The sequence below is a fragment of the Oncorhynchus nerka genome, linkage group LG8 (genome assembly GCF_034236695.1).
Source record: "Oncorhynchus nerka isolate Pitt River linkage group LG8, Oner_Uvic_2.0, whole genome shotgun sequence".
In the NCBI taxonomy this organism is placed as follows: domain Eukaryota; kingdom Metazoa; phylum Chordata; class Actinopteri; order Salmoniformes; family Salmonidae; genus Oncorhynchus; species Oncorhynchus nerka.
Window position 1 is genome coordinate 45774428 of NC_088403.1, and position 14408 is coordinate 45788835.

Sequence of the window (14408 nt, forward strand, 5' to 3'; positions counted from 1 at the left end):
CCGCCCAACAACCTGCCCGCTTGACCCTATCCCCTCCTCTCTTCTCCAGACCATCTCCGGTGACCTTCTCCCTTACCTCACCTCGCTCATCAACTCATCCCTGACCGCTGGCTACGTCCCTCCCGTCTTCAAGAGAGCGAGAGTTGCACCCCTTCTGAAAAAACCTACACTCGATCCCTCCGATGTCAACAACTACAGACCAGTATCCCTTCTTTCTTTTCTCTCCAAAACTCTTGAACGTGCCGTCCTTGGCCAGCTCTCCGCTATCTCTCTCAGAATGACCTTCTTGATCCAAATCAGTCAGGTTTCAAGACTAGTCATTCAACTGAGACTGCTCTTCTCTGTATCACGGAGGCGCTCCGCACTGCTAAAGCTAACTCTCTCTCCTCTGCTCTCATCCTTCTAGACCTATCGGCTGCCTTCGATACTGTGAACCATCAGATCCTCCTCTCCACCCTCTCCGAGTTGGGCATCTCCGGCGCGGCCCACGCTTGGATTGCGTCCTACCTGACAGGTCGCTCCTACCAGGTGGCGTGGCGAGAATCCGTCTCCTCACCACGTGCTCTCACCACTGGTGTCCCCCAGGGCTCTGTTCTAGGCCCTCTCCTATTCTCGCTATACACCAAGTCACTTGGCTCTGTCATAACCTCACATGGTCTCTCCTATCATTGCTATGCAGACGACACACAATTAATCTTCTCCTTTCCCCCTTCTGACGACCAGGTGGCGAATCGCATCTCTGCATGTCTGGCAGACATATCAGTGTGGATGACGGATCATCACCTCAAGCTGAACCTCGGCAAGACGGAGCTGCTCTTCCTCCCGGGGAAAGACTGCCCGTTCCATGATCTCGCCATCACGGTTGACAACTCCATTGTGTCCTCGTCCCAGAGCGCTAAGAACCTTGGCGTGATCCTGGACAACACCCTGTCGTTCTCAAATAACATCAAGGCGGTGGCCCGTTCCTGTAGGTTCATGCTCTACATGTTGTAGAGTCTACAACATCCGCAGAGTACGACCCTGCCTCACACAGGAAGCGGCGCAGGTCCTAATCCAGGCACTTGTCATCTCCCGTCTGGATTACTGCAACTCGCTGTTGGCTGGGCTCCCTGCCTGTGCCATTAAACCCCTACAACTCATCCAGAACGCCGCAGCCCGTCTGGTGTTCAACCTTCCCAAGTTCTCTCACGTCACCCCGCTCCTCCGCTCTCTCCACTGGCTTCCAGTTGAAGCTCGCATCCGCTACAAGACCATGGTGCTTGCCTACGGAGCTGTGAGGGGAACGGCACCTCAGTACCTCCAGGCTCTGATCAGGCCCTACACCCAAACAAGGGCACTGCGTTCATCCACCTCTGGCCTGCTCGCCTCCCTACCACTGAGGAAGTACAGTTCCCGCTCAGCCCAGTCAAAACTGTTCGCTGCTCTGGCCCCCCAATGGTGGAACAAACTCCCTCACGACGCCAGGACAGCGGAGTCAATCACCACCTTCCGGAGACACCTGAAACCCCACCTCTTTAAGGAATACCTAGGATAGGATAAAGTAATCCTTCTCACCCCCCTTAAAAGACCTAGATGCACTATTGTAAAGTGGCTGTTCCACTGGATGTCATAAGGTGAAAGCATCAATTTGTAAGTCGCTCTGGATAAGAGCGTCTGCTAAATGACTTAAATGTAAATGTAAATGAATGAGGGTATGAGGCATGAGTCGAGGTGTTCAGAGGCTTGACTTCAGTGCAGGGCAGGATTTGACTGGGAAGACAAAAAACAATAACACAACACACTACGCAGTTTGACAAAAGAGCTAGGAATGAGTTAGTCCAAGCAAGGAGTAAAATCATTCTTGTGTAACAATGGGATTGTGTATGTGATTGACTCGACATACAGGAATGAGAGAAAATGTAGAGGTGTACTCACAGTGCTTGGAGAGGAAACATTCAATGTGCCAGTGGAAGAGCGGACACATGAGACATGGCTTCAGTTCATGTCAGGAGAAAGTTGACAAAGGAAGTGGAGTTGAGTAGTCATCACCTCGTAAATATAAAATAGACGATACATTCCATTACAGCTGCGCCATCGTAGGTTTGGACAACGAGTTTGTCTATAACTTAAACTCAGACATCTCAAAATGCATGAAGTCAAACAAAGACTGTGCATCTCGTCCACTTGACACATCAAAGTATCTCAAGAAACGTCCCTGAATAAAGCCCTGATCATCCACATACCTGACGATAACTGACAACTGCAAGCAGACTGGTGGCACAGTAGGTCCCAGAGCGGTGGGGCAATTTTTACACCCTGGGGCTTGGAGTTTTTCCTTATATGTTAACCTAAGTAGGAACACTCTGGACCCTATAAGGTATGACAGTGATTAATCAGTCGTAAAAAGGTTTTATATGGGCTATGATTGGACCAGATTTTCCTAATCAGGTCACATGATTTATTTTACTCCTGAAAAAATCTCCTGGCCCTGAAAACCCTGTCAAACTGCATCTACTTTATACTTGTTCCTATAAATTATATTTCGACTAGATTAGGAGGGGGATTTCCTCTACCCAGACACATAGACAACAACTGATAGACAATAGAACTCACAGGGCTGAGCTAGCTTTTATGCATGTTTACATCATGCAGGCCTATGCAGCTGTAGGCCTTACAAAACATTTACTCACATCTGTCGCCACTATTATGTTGATTCATTAATTCCAGTTAATCATTATGGATTAAAAACGTATATGCAGCCTAGCCAGCCCAATTTTGAATATAAACTCAATTTGAGCACATTCACGTTTTTTCCTGACACACAAACGGACTATAAATACATAACGTTACCAATGAGTTGACCCTGACCAGATAGACAGTGGGCATAGGCTGTATGCAGCTAGCCTACAGTTGATGAGACTGAAGAATAATCTTGTTTTCATCCCATACAGCATGTCAGATTTCTAATGTTTCGGTGTAGTTCAGGCTGCTGCAACATTTATATCATGCGTTTTTGAGTGTCTGTTCGGAGTGAGTATGTGTTATCATCTTTGCTAAATAAATACCAGAGGAAAGTGGAAAACCTACTTGAGCACACGCGAAAGAATGCGCAGCGTCAATCTCTTTAATCTTTTAATGGATGATGTGCTGGAATCATTCGGAATTGTTTTCGACATCCCCCCCAAAAAAGGGTCGAAAGCTCGATAAATTCAGCAAGTAAAGCATCGTAACGTGCAATTACCTCTGCAAGCTCCTTGTAAGTTGCCCATGCACAAAAACGCAGGCAAGGCGTGCAATACAGACTGCTTGATGAAAGGCTCCCTGTTAACAATCTATACTTTTGATCAGCTGGTATTTTAACTCACACCTTTTCCGTGTACCCCAGAGAATGAAAGGTTCTTCGACAAAAAGTCCACAACATTTTCAGCAGCGTTGTCTATTAAACCATTCTGGCGCAGAAAACTGCACACTTGCGCTGGCACAGTTACTAGCTAGCCATTTAAATTGACAATTTATTTCAATTTGCCTTGCTTTTTCTGAAAACACCAAAATAAAGTTCTAAAACCAAGAAAACTATTTATAATATACCTCCTCAGTAGCCTGTAATTTGAAAAAACTCATTTGAATTGAATACAATCCCAAAAATGCTTCAGGATCACTTTTCACTCTTAAAACAATGTCACCAAGCTTCTCAACACATAGAAACCCCATAACGCTCAGTGGCACAATCCCAATACAACTCAATAGGTTCGTTCTCTGATGCTAATTCTATGATTGGATGGACAATATGTCAGTTCTTCCTGCTAAAGCTTTGATTGGTTGGAGGACGTACTCCGGAGTGGTCATAATTACCATGTACACTACTGTTTGGGGTCACTTAGAAATGCCCTTGTTTTTGAAAGAAAAACCATTTTTTGTCCATTAAAATAACATCAAATTGATCAGAAATACAGTGTAGACATTGTTAATGTTGTAAATGCCTATTGTAGCTGGAAACAGCAGATTTTTTATGGAAAATCTACATAGGCGTACAGAGGCCCATTATCAGCAACCATCACTCCTGTGTTCCAATGACACGTTGTGTTAGCTAATCCAAGTTTATAATTTTAAAAGGATAATTGATCGTTAGAAAACCCTTTTGCAATTATGTTAGTACAGCTGAAAACTGTTGTTCTCATTAAATAAGCAATAAAACTGTCCTCCTTTAGACTGGTTGAGTATCTGGAGCATCAGCATTTGTGCGTTCGATTACAGGCTCAAAATGGCCAAAAACAAAGCACTTTCTTCTGAAACTTGTCAGTCTATTCTTGTTCTGAGATATGAAGGCTATTCCATGCGAGAACTTGCCAAGAAACTGAACAGAACAGTGCAAACTGTCTCTAACCAGAATAGAAAGTGGAGTGGGAGGCCCCGGTGCACAACTGAGCAAGAGGACAAGTACATTAGAGTGTCTAGTTTCAGAAACAGACGCCTCACAAGTCCTCAACTGTCAGCTTCATTAAATAGTGCCCGCAAAACACCAGTCTCAACGTCAACTGTGAAGAGGCGAGTTCCTCTGTTCAGTGTCTGTGTTCTTTTGCTCATCTTAATCTTTTATTTTTATTGGCTGGTCTGAGATATAGCTTTTTCTTTGCAATTCTGCTTAGATGGCATGTCTGTCTTCAAATAAATCCAGAGTGAGTGCAAGAGACAGTGAGAGTGAGAGACAGCAGGAGAGCGAGAGTGAGAGACAGCGAGAGAGCGTGAGAAAGTGGTTTTGGGTTGACATGAAACAGCCTGCATTGAATTCCAAGCAGATGAGCAGCTCTTCTTCTATTTGCTAAGCCACTTGATTAGCAAAAAGACCACCACACGCTCATCCCACAACAGAATCATCCTTAGAGACCATTAGAGACCTACAGTAAAGCTGTCGTCCATGGGGTTGCATGTAAACGTATATCACCATGAACACCGCAAGTATAACCATCATTCTGCTCACCCTTCTGTCCATCTTCTCAACAACTGAAGGTAAGTAATCATTCATTCATCACTTAATATTGTATACTTAATTATGTATTTTATAATTTTACTGCATTTATAAGCTGGGTACTTTAATTTGAAGTTTTAGCAACTAATCAACATTCCAGTAGTGTTGGCGACTCTTTACATGACAGTGTTCTTATTACTGGGTTATTATCCATGTTTATACAAATGAATAACTAATGTAACTACTACTCATTATTATACTGTGTTTACAGCAGCAACCCTTACCCTAACTCTAGCCCTAACCCGTAACCATAGATATATACACATGCAAGAAAAACACTGAAATTGAACCAAGAGATTTAAGACAAAGCCATTGTGCTTTCCACCCTACCTCTCTATAGGGATAAAGCAACCACGGGTTCTACGCTGCCTTTGCCCCAAAGTGCAGGCTGGTCTTATTCCGTTCAGGGATTTGAAGAGTGTGTGGCACCTCTCTCCTCGCCCACACTGTTCAAAGACTGAAGTCATGTGAGTGTATCCCTCCCTCTAATGATAAATCAACATAACTGAGCATTTATAATCAGTAACCGGTATGATTATTAATACATTTTGACAATGATCTTCTCCTCAGAATAAGTAAAAATGTTGTTGTCCCTCAAATGATAAAGCGACACCTTGATAGTTTATCATCAGGTTAATTGTTTTGACAGTGATCTTCAGACTAAGTGTTAAAAACATGAAAATTAACTTATGATTTAAATAAAGTTTAAGAATTTGCTCAAAGGGTACTGGTGCACATTTTGAAGTGAATTAAAGGGATGGTTTGTAATTCCTGACCCTGAAAGTAGCCTAAGGATCATCTATGAACTATGCCTTTAATTATTTTCAGTGTCACACTCAAAAGGGGAGGTCAACTCTGCCTGGACCCAAAGAAACGTTTGGTGAAGATTCTGGTGGAGAGATCAACCAAAAGGTAATAACAATCCTTAACTGAATAATATAGTCCATGGCAGTGCATTGCTGCCATTGCCTTGTATTAGTGAAATCATAGCCTGGTCATACCCAAATCTAACTGCCAGTAGCGCAGGACCTGAAGCAAGGATATGCATTGTATTGATACCATTTGAAAGGAAACACTTTGAAGTTTGTGGAAATGTGAAATGAATGTAGGAGAAAGTAGCACATTAGATTTGGTTAAAAAGATAACAAAGAAAAACATGTTTTTTTGTACCATCATCTTTGAAATGCAAGAGAAAGGCCATCATGTATCACTGTAATAGCTACGGTAAATTGGACAGTGCAGTTAGATTAACACGAATTTAAGCTTTCTGCCCATATCAGATGTCTACGTCGTGGGAATATTTTTTGTTACTTACAACCTCATGCTAATCAAATTAGTCTATGTTAGCTCAACCGTCCCTCGGAGGGGGGGACACACACACACACACACACACCGATCCCGTAGAGGTTAACAAAAGCAATGTCCTTAGCTAGTTTGACTTGTTTGTCTTCTATTTTGCAGAATGCAGGAAAGCAAACGTTCTAAAGAGGTTGGAAGCGTCACTCCTGCCCTGTTACACTTGTCAACCAGATGATGGGCATGATTCAACTGGACTGCCTTCCCAGTGACCAATTCTGAAGCACCCACTAGAATACTATGAATCCGATTGGGATATTGCACTGGGAAATAATTATCTTGAGTGGAAGGGTAGATGTGGCATTGTGTGCCCATTTTCTCTATCCACGCACGCCGTCTCATATATCACACCCAAATATATCATCTTATATGAATTATATGTCCATTCATTGTTTTGGTATGTTTATTACATATAATATGTTTTACTACCTATATATGTTCATTATATCTTCACCTGTGAAAAACACAGGTAGGGTCAGAAGGAGGAGTCCTTAAGAAGAGAGCTGCATATAGGTAACTGAAAATAGTCCTTTATAACAGGACTTAAAGACAGTGTCTGTCTATTGATGCTTTCATTTTCTAACTTGTCCAAGCAAGCAAATAAAAACAACATATTCATATCTGCTGACTGTCTCTGTATAACGTTCCACTTTCAGTCAAGCCTTTGGTTTCCAGACAAAAAAAGCTCTATAGCAAAGACAATGGCAGAGATGTTGGTAAACTAAGTGTCGTTCCCTATGTCCCACAATTCCCTATATAGCGCACTACTTTTTTTTTATTTTTGCATTTTCCAATTAAGAACATTCAAAACAAAAGTGAAAAGATATTAGACAACGATAGGACAAAGTGACAGTAACAGACGAACGTAACAAAAATAAAGTATAATTATAATTATATAAACAAACATACAATAATAAAAAAATAACGAGACATTGGATCACCTGCCGTAGGCTACATATTATACGTTACATGTGAAACATTATGTGAGGATTATATATAGATTCAATCAATGAGATGTGGGGGGAGATTCTCCATATAGTCAATAAAAGGTTGCCAAATTCTGTAAAATGTCTTTAACTTATTCCTCAAGCAGTAAGTGATTTTCTCCAAAGGGATACATCTATTAACTTCCGAAAGCCACATTGCAACTGGCAGGGAGGAATCCAATTTCCATTTCAAGGCAATACATTTCTTGGCAATCGCTAGCAATATTTCTGTTAGCTTTATAGTATGGCTTTGTCTAAGATTGGTGTTAGTAAAGTTACCCAGTAGACAGACCTCCGGATCTAAAGGGAATGCAACCCCGTGAATTGAGGATATGGTATCGCATACCCCCTGCCAGAAACCATGTAGTTTTGAACACTGCCAAGTGGAATGGAGGAATGTTCCTTCATCTGAGCCACATCTAAAACATAGGGAGGAGATAACTGGGTTGAACTTGTGCAGTCCTAGATGGGGTGATATAGAGCTGATGGAGGAAATTAAACTGGATCAGTCTGTATCTGGAGTTCAATGTGGATGTAACCCCATCCCTGCATAGGTCACTCCATAGATCCTCATCAAGATCAATACCCAGATCTTTCTCCCATCTAAGTCGGGGTTTATCTAGCCCAGGCAGTGTTAGTCCTGACATAAGAGCATCGTAAACACGGGAAATGGTCTTGAACAGTGATTGGTCTGCGTGGCAGAGTTGTTCAATAGGTGACATCTTAGGTAGGTTCCATTGTCCCTTGAGAGTCACCCTAATAAAGTTTCGTAGTTGTAGGTAGCTAAAGAAGTCCCTGTTAGGCAAGTGGTATTTCTGTTTCAGCTGATCAAAAGACATAAGAACTCCCTCCTCGTAACAATGTTCCAGAAGAGTGATCCCCTTATCAGACCATGGTCTAAAGTTACTATTCTGGAAAAACATAGGGATCAATCTATTGTTCCATAAAGGGGTTTTAGGGGAAAGGAATCCCCCTCGTCCGAACAGCTCATGCAGTTTGCACCATGCCAGGACAGAATGTATGATTAAAGGGTTGTCTGTGATGGTTTTTATAGATTTTCTGTCCCATTTGTAAAACAAATCTGCCCCAGTGTCATCATTTACCTCAAGCTTTTCAATGTTCAACCATGAGGGAGAGGGACAATTGTCAAACCTCTGAGCCAGAAACCTAGACTGTGCAGCCCAGTAGTACATTCTAAAATTGGGGAGGTTTAAGCCCCCTTGACTGTAATCAAGGGTCAGTTTATCCAGGCCAACCCTAGGGGTTTTGCCGTGCCAGATAAACCGTCTGGTCAGCTTGTCGAGAGAGGAAAAAAATGCTGCGGGAACAGGGATAGGGAGAGATTGAAACAGATATAGAAACCTGGGCAGGACATTCATTTGAATTACATTGATTCTACCCAGTAGAGTGAGAGGTAAGTCCATCCATTTACAAAGGTCAACCTCCACCTTTTGCAACAAACTGGCCAGATTGAGTTTATAGAGGTTGTTCAGATTACCATCCACCATTATGCCCAAATATGTGAAGCCCATAGGCGACCATCTGAAAGGAAACTTGTGCTTGATGGTATGATGGTCAAAGACGGACAACGGTAAGATTTCGCTTTTTATCAAAATTGACCTTATATCCAGAGAAAGAACTATAACACTGTAGTGGGATCTGCAAGTGAGAGAGGGAGTGTTCTGGGTTTGTTAGAAATAAGATAAGGTCGTCCGCAAAGAGGGATAATTTATGGGTATGGGGGCCCACCTCAAAGCCATGTATGCCAGGGCACGTTCTAATAGCCTCAGCCAACGGTTCGATGGCGAGGGCAAAGAGGTGGGGGCTAATTGGGCAACCTTGTCTGTTCCCCCTATAAAGAGGGAAAGAGGAGGAAGTAATCCCATTGGTAGCAATCCTAGCTTTAGGAGATTTGTAGAGTGATTTTATCAAATTTACAAACACGGTACCTAAACCGAACTTTTCCAAGACGCGAAAGAGGTATGGCCATTCAACCCTATCAAAGGCCTTTTCAGCGTCGAGGGAGACTGCGACACTAGGTATTTTGTTTTTGTTAGCAAGGTGAATTATATCAAAGAACCTTCTGAGATTATTGGAGGACAATCTATTAATTATGAAGCCAGTTTGATCTGGGTTGACCAACAGGGGAAGACATGACTCCAGTCTCTTAGATAGCATCTTGGTGACCAGTTTACAATCTGTGTTGAGGAGAGAGATTGGTCTATAGGAGGCGCACTTTAGCGGGTTTTTCCCTTTCTTGTGGATTACAGTAATCACTGCTTGAGAGAAGGACTCTGGAAAGCAGTTGTCTTCTCTGGCTTTTTTAAGTACCTCCATAAGGTAGGGGACCAACAGCTCCCTAAATTCTTTATAGATCTCTGGAGGGAAGCCATCCTCCCCAGGAGATTTATTAGATCTTTAGTCGGGCCTCTTTGGTAGGTTTTCTCTAGCTCTGAGATTTCAGATTCAAGGGCACTCAGTTCGGCACCGTGTTTTTTCTTCAGCCCTTTAGTATGGGAAATAATCTGTCCCCTCAGATAGGTCTTCAATGTGTCCCAAAGAATGAAGCTGTCAGGAGCAGAGGGTTTGTTTGTCAAAGTAAAAATATTGATCTGCTCTTTGATGAATGCACAGAATTCAGGTTGCTTTAGAAGTGTAGAATTTAGTCTCCATCTATATGCTCCATTTACCTTGGTAGGAATGGAGATTGATAATACCAGATGAGAATGGTCACTAAGCAATCTGGGGAGATACTCGACATCTAACACTCTATGAAACAGTTGTGTCGAAAGTAAAAAGTAATCTATTCGTGTGTGTGTCTTGTGCGGGTGTGAATAAAAAGAGTAGTCCCTATCCTGTGGGTGCAACTGTCTCCAGATGTCTAGTAAATTGAGATCTTTCATGAATGACATGGTGAGCTTGCCGGCTTTGGTAAGAAGTGAGGGTTTATCAGAAGACCTATCAAGAACTGTATCTAAGCAAAAATTAAAATCTCCTCCAACCAGTAGCCATCCTGGTGGTGCTTGAGCAACCTGAAGGAAGACATTCGGAATAAACATATGGTCATCGAAGTTAGGAGCATAAATATTCAATAGGGTCCAAGATTCTGAAAACATATGCCCCTGCACCAAAACAAACCTGCCAAAGGGATCAGAGATGGTGTTGTTGACGCAGAAGGGGATGTGTCTACTTATCAAAATTGCAGTTCCTCTTGCTTTGGAGTTAAAAGAGGATGCAAAAACTTGTCCTACCCATTCCCTCTTCAATTTCTTGTGTTCACTGGCTGTAAGATGTGTTTCTTGTAAAAACACAATGTCAGCCTTTAATTTCTTAAGGTATGTATAGACTCTTTTCCTTTTAATCGGGCTGTTAAGACCTTTTACGTTGAATGTGACATATTTTAGTGGATTAAGCATAGGTTGGGTTTCAAATATGTAACTGAATAGAAATCTATCATATGCAGATAATTAGGAAATGTTTCAACTTTGGTTTGAGCACAAAAGTGACCTGTGTGTCTCTTTAGGAAGGAAACAATAAACATAGAAAAAAGGAAGAAAAAAATAATAAAAATCCCACCCACCCCGATTGTCAGACTAGAACAACAATCCCAACAATCAAACATGAATACACTTGTAGAGATACGTTGCTGCTCGCTTTCCATCTTGCTCTTACTAGCTAAACCTTGGCGTAAACTAAAACCTGCGAGCTCTCTAAATTGAAAACAAACGTTGTGAATAGATATTTATGGCTGAATATTTACTGCCCACGGTAAGGGATGCTTGAGTCTCTTTACTAAAGATTAACATAAATGAGGGGGAAAGCAGAGGGCCTAAACCCACTTATTGCTTCGCCCAGTAGATATGGTCTAAACCAAAATATACTCTCCTGTAAATGTAATAGAACTCACCCCGGGAAGATACGGTTAGTTGAAAATGTACAAATCAATTAAAGTGACCGGGAGATACCAGCAGTTCAATCCGGATAAGAGAAAACAAATGAACTGCATTTTATCCCCCAGAGAGACCGTCCTGGCTCAGACGTTGCTCAGTTCTTTGAGAAAAATGTGCACTTCTCCCGGTGTGTTGAAGAGATGGCTTCGGCCTTTGTACTGAACTTTCATCCGCGCAGGGTGGATGAGGTAGCCGGTGATGTTCTTCTCCTTCAGTGCTTTGGCGGCAGGTCTGAACTGCTTGCGGTGTCTGTCGAGATCCGCGCTCATATCTGGGAAAAGGCTGACCCTCTTTCCATCGATGGCGATGTCCCCTTTGGCTCTTGCGAGTTGCAGTATCTTCTCTCTGTCTTGGAAACGGAGGAACCTGATCAGGATGGCTCGTGGGGGCTCATCTGGCCGGGGTTTTGGCGCTGATGTTCTGTGGGCACGTTCGATTTCCAGCGGCTTGGTGAAGTTGGTTATGCCTAGGACCTCCGGGATCCATTGAGTGAAGAAACGGACCGGGTCACGGCCCTCGCTGTCCTCTTTCAATCCCACCACACGGATATTACTACGTCTACTCTGGTTCTCCATCTGATCTACTTTGTTTTTGAGGTAGGCATTGTCCTTTTGCAGTTGTGTCAAGACCTGGTCATGTCTAGCGATGGTATCTTCAACTGTGCTAATGCACAACTCTGCCTCAGTCGTTCTCAAAAGTAGATCATTCATGGAGGATTTCAGGTCGTCAATGGAAGAATGGAGTTCAGCCGATTTCTTATCGATTTTCAGAGAAAGACCTCTGTTACCATCCTGAATTTCCCGGAGGAGAGTAGCCAGCATGTCGGCAGGCTCGCAAGAGGCTGCTGAGAGCAACAGTCTGGAACTGTCGTCTGAGTTATGAGGGCTAATGCTAATCTTGCTAGCTGTAGCGTTATCGTTATCAACGACGTTTTGGTCGTCCTTCTTGCCGCTCGGTCGGAGGTCCATGGCTCTTTGGAAAGGTAAGTACTTCACAATTTATCAGCCGATGTTAGAATATTGTTTCAACATTTTTATTTAGGTAAAAATAGAATAACTTTGAAAGAGCTCGGTTTGTCAACGTCTGCTCAGCTCCGCGGCATCACGTGCTCCAGCGCACTACTTTTAACCAGAGCCCTATGGGCCCTTGTCAAACATAGCGCTCTATATATAGAACAGGGTTCCATTTGGGATGCAGCCAGTGTGTTTTGACACCTTGACCTGGTGATGACAATGTCTCACACAGTGCCTGCAGAAGCTGCAGCATGTGACTTACTGTTGAAGGTTATTACTAAAGACAATGAGGACAAGTCATTGCATCTTCTTTTGTATCCTGGCCAAAACCCTCATTTATCAAAACACAGAGGTCTTGGTATGGTGCCAATACTTTAAGAAAAAGACTCATTGTGAGAACATGGAAATAGAATGAGCCCGGATTATTTGCATTAGTTTTGTGGGAAGCACATGCAGAGAACAACATTTGGAGCCAGTTTCTTAGACACAGATACATCAAGCCTAGTCCTGGACTAAAAGTATTTTTAAATTGAGATTCTCCATTAATTTGAGCATGCTTTTTTAGCCCCGAACTAAGTTTAGACTGAATCTGTGTCTGGGAAACCAGCCCTGTGTGACAAATGACAGCAGTTTTAAGACGAATAGGTTCAACTTTTGTTCATATATTTTTTTCTTCGAGTATTTCTGAGTTTAATGTCTTAGTAGAATACATACAGTGGGGAGAACAAGTCATGTATCGCGAGATCTTGGCCAACAACCTCCTTCCCTCAGTAAGAGCATTGAAAATGGGTTGTGGCTGGGTCTTCCAGCATGACACAGATTCAACGACCTGAAACACAGCCAGGGCAACTAAGGAGTGGCTCCATAAGAAGCATCTCAAGGTACTGGAGTGGCCTAGCCAGTCTCCTGACCTGAACCCAATTGAACATCTTTGGAGGGAGCTGAAAGTCCATATTGCCCAGCGATAGCCCCGAAACCTGAAGGATCTGGAGAAGGTCTGTATGGAGGAGTGGGCCAAAATCCCTGCTGCAGTGTGTGCAAACCTGGTCAAGAACTACAGGAAACGTATGATCTCTGTAATTGCAAACAAAGGTTTCTGGACCAAATATTAAGTTCTGCTTTTCTGATGTATCAAATACTTATGTCATGCAATAAAATGCTAATTAATTACTTAAAAATCATACAATGTGATTTTCTGGATTTTGTTTTAGATTCTGTCTCTCACAGTTGAAGTGTACCTATGATAAAAATTACAGACCTCTACATGCTTTTTAAGTAGGAAAACCTGCAAAATCGGCAGTGTATCAAATACTTGTTCTCCCCACTGTATAAGGAAAAACTCCAGGCCCCAGGGGATAAAAATTGCCCCACTGTTCTGGGACCTATGGTTTCACCAGTCTGCTTGCAGTTGTCAGTTATGTATGTGGATGATCTGGACTTTATTCAGGGACGTTTCTTGAGATACTTTGATGTGTCAAGTGGGCGAGATGTGCAGTCTTTGTTTGACTTCATGCATTTTGAGATGTCTGAGTTTAAGTTATAGACAAACTCGTTGTCCAAACCTACGATGGCGCAGCTATAATGGAATGTACTGTATCTCCAATTTGTATTTACAGCTAAGTTTTTGTCTTCCCGGTCAAATCCTGTCCTGCACTGGTCAAGGCTCTGAACATCTCAGCTCATGCCTCATACCCTCATTCAATCACTGCTGTGATCCCTTTCCAACACAGTGTAAGTAGCCCTCTCATTCCCATTCCCCATAACATGGTACTATAAATGTCTTTCTTAAATGCTTTAGGTTAAAATAATTAGTCTTTGAAACACACTTTCTCTGTGGGTTACGCGCCTATACTGTGGGTCTCCCATCCTCCTAAATGTTTCATGTCACCAGCTTCCACTGATTACAGTATATACACTGAGTATACAAAACATTAAGAACATCCGCTCTTTTCATTAAATAGACTGACCAGGCAAATCCAGGTGAAAGCTGTGATCCGTTATTGATGTCCACTTAAATCCACTTCAGTGAGTGTAGGTAAAGGGGGGGAGACTGGTTAAAGAAGGATTTTTAAGCATTTAGACATTTGAGTATGTGCCA

At 42.6% G+C, this 14408-nt stretch overlaps 1 protein-coding gene across 1 annotated transcript; it reads left to right on the forward strand.

The window, feature by feature from the left end:
- Positions 1–4614: 4614 nt before the first annotated feature.
- Positions 4615–6981, forward strand: LOC135572777 (permeability factor 2-like). The gene is made up of 4 exons (XM_065021206.1): positions 4615–4986; positions 5346–5472; positions 5834–5917; positions 6467–6981. Exons 1-4 carry the CDS (start codon positions 4923–4925, stop codon positions 6537–6539), a joined length of 348 nt encoding a protein of 115 aa, XP_064877278.1. The 5' UTR covers positions 4615–4922; the 3' UTR covers positions 6540–6981.
- The last annotated feature ends 7427 nt before the right edge of the window (positions 6982–14408 follow it).

Coding starts and splice junctions, on each gene's coding strand:
- LOC135572777 (XM_065021206.1), top strand. CDS start 4,923: ATGAACACCGCAAGTATAACCATCATTCTGCTCACCCTTCTGTCCATC. Junction 5,473..5,833: donor TGTTCAAAGACTGAAGTCAT/GTGAGTGTATCC, acceptor AATTATTTTCAG/TGTCACACTCAAAAGGGGAG. Junction 5,918..6,466: donor GTGGAGAGATCAACCAAAAG/GTAATAACAATC, acceptor TCTATTTTGCAG/AATGCAGGAAAGCAAACGTT.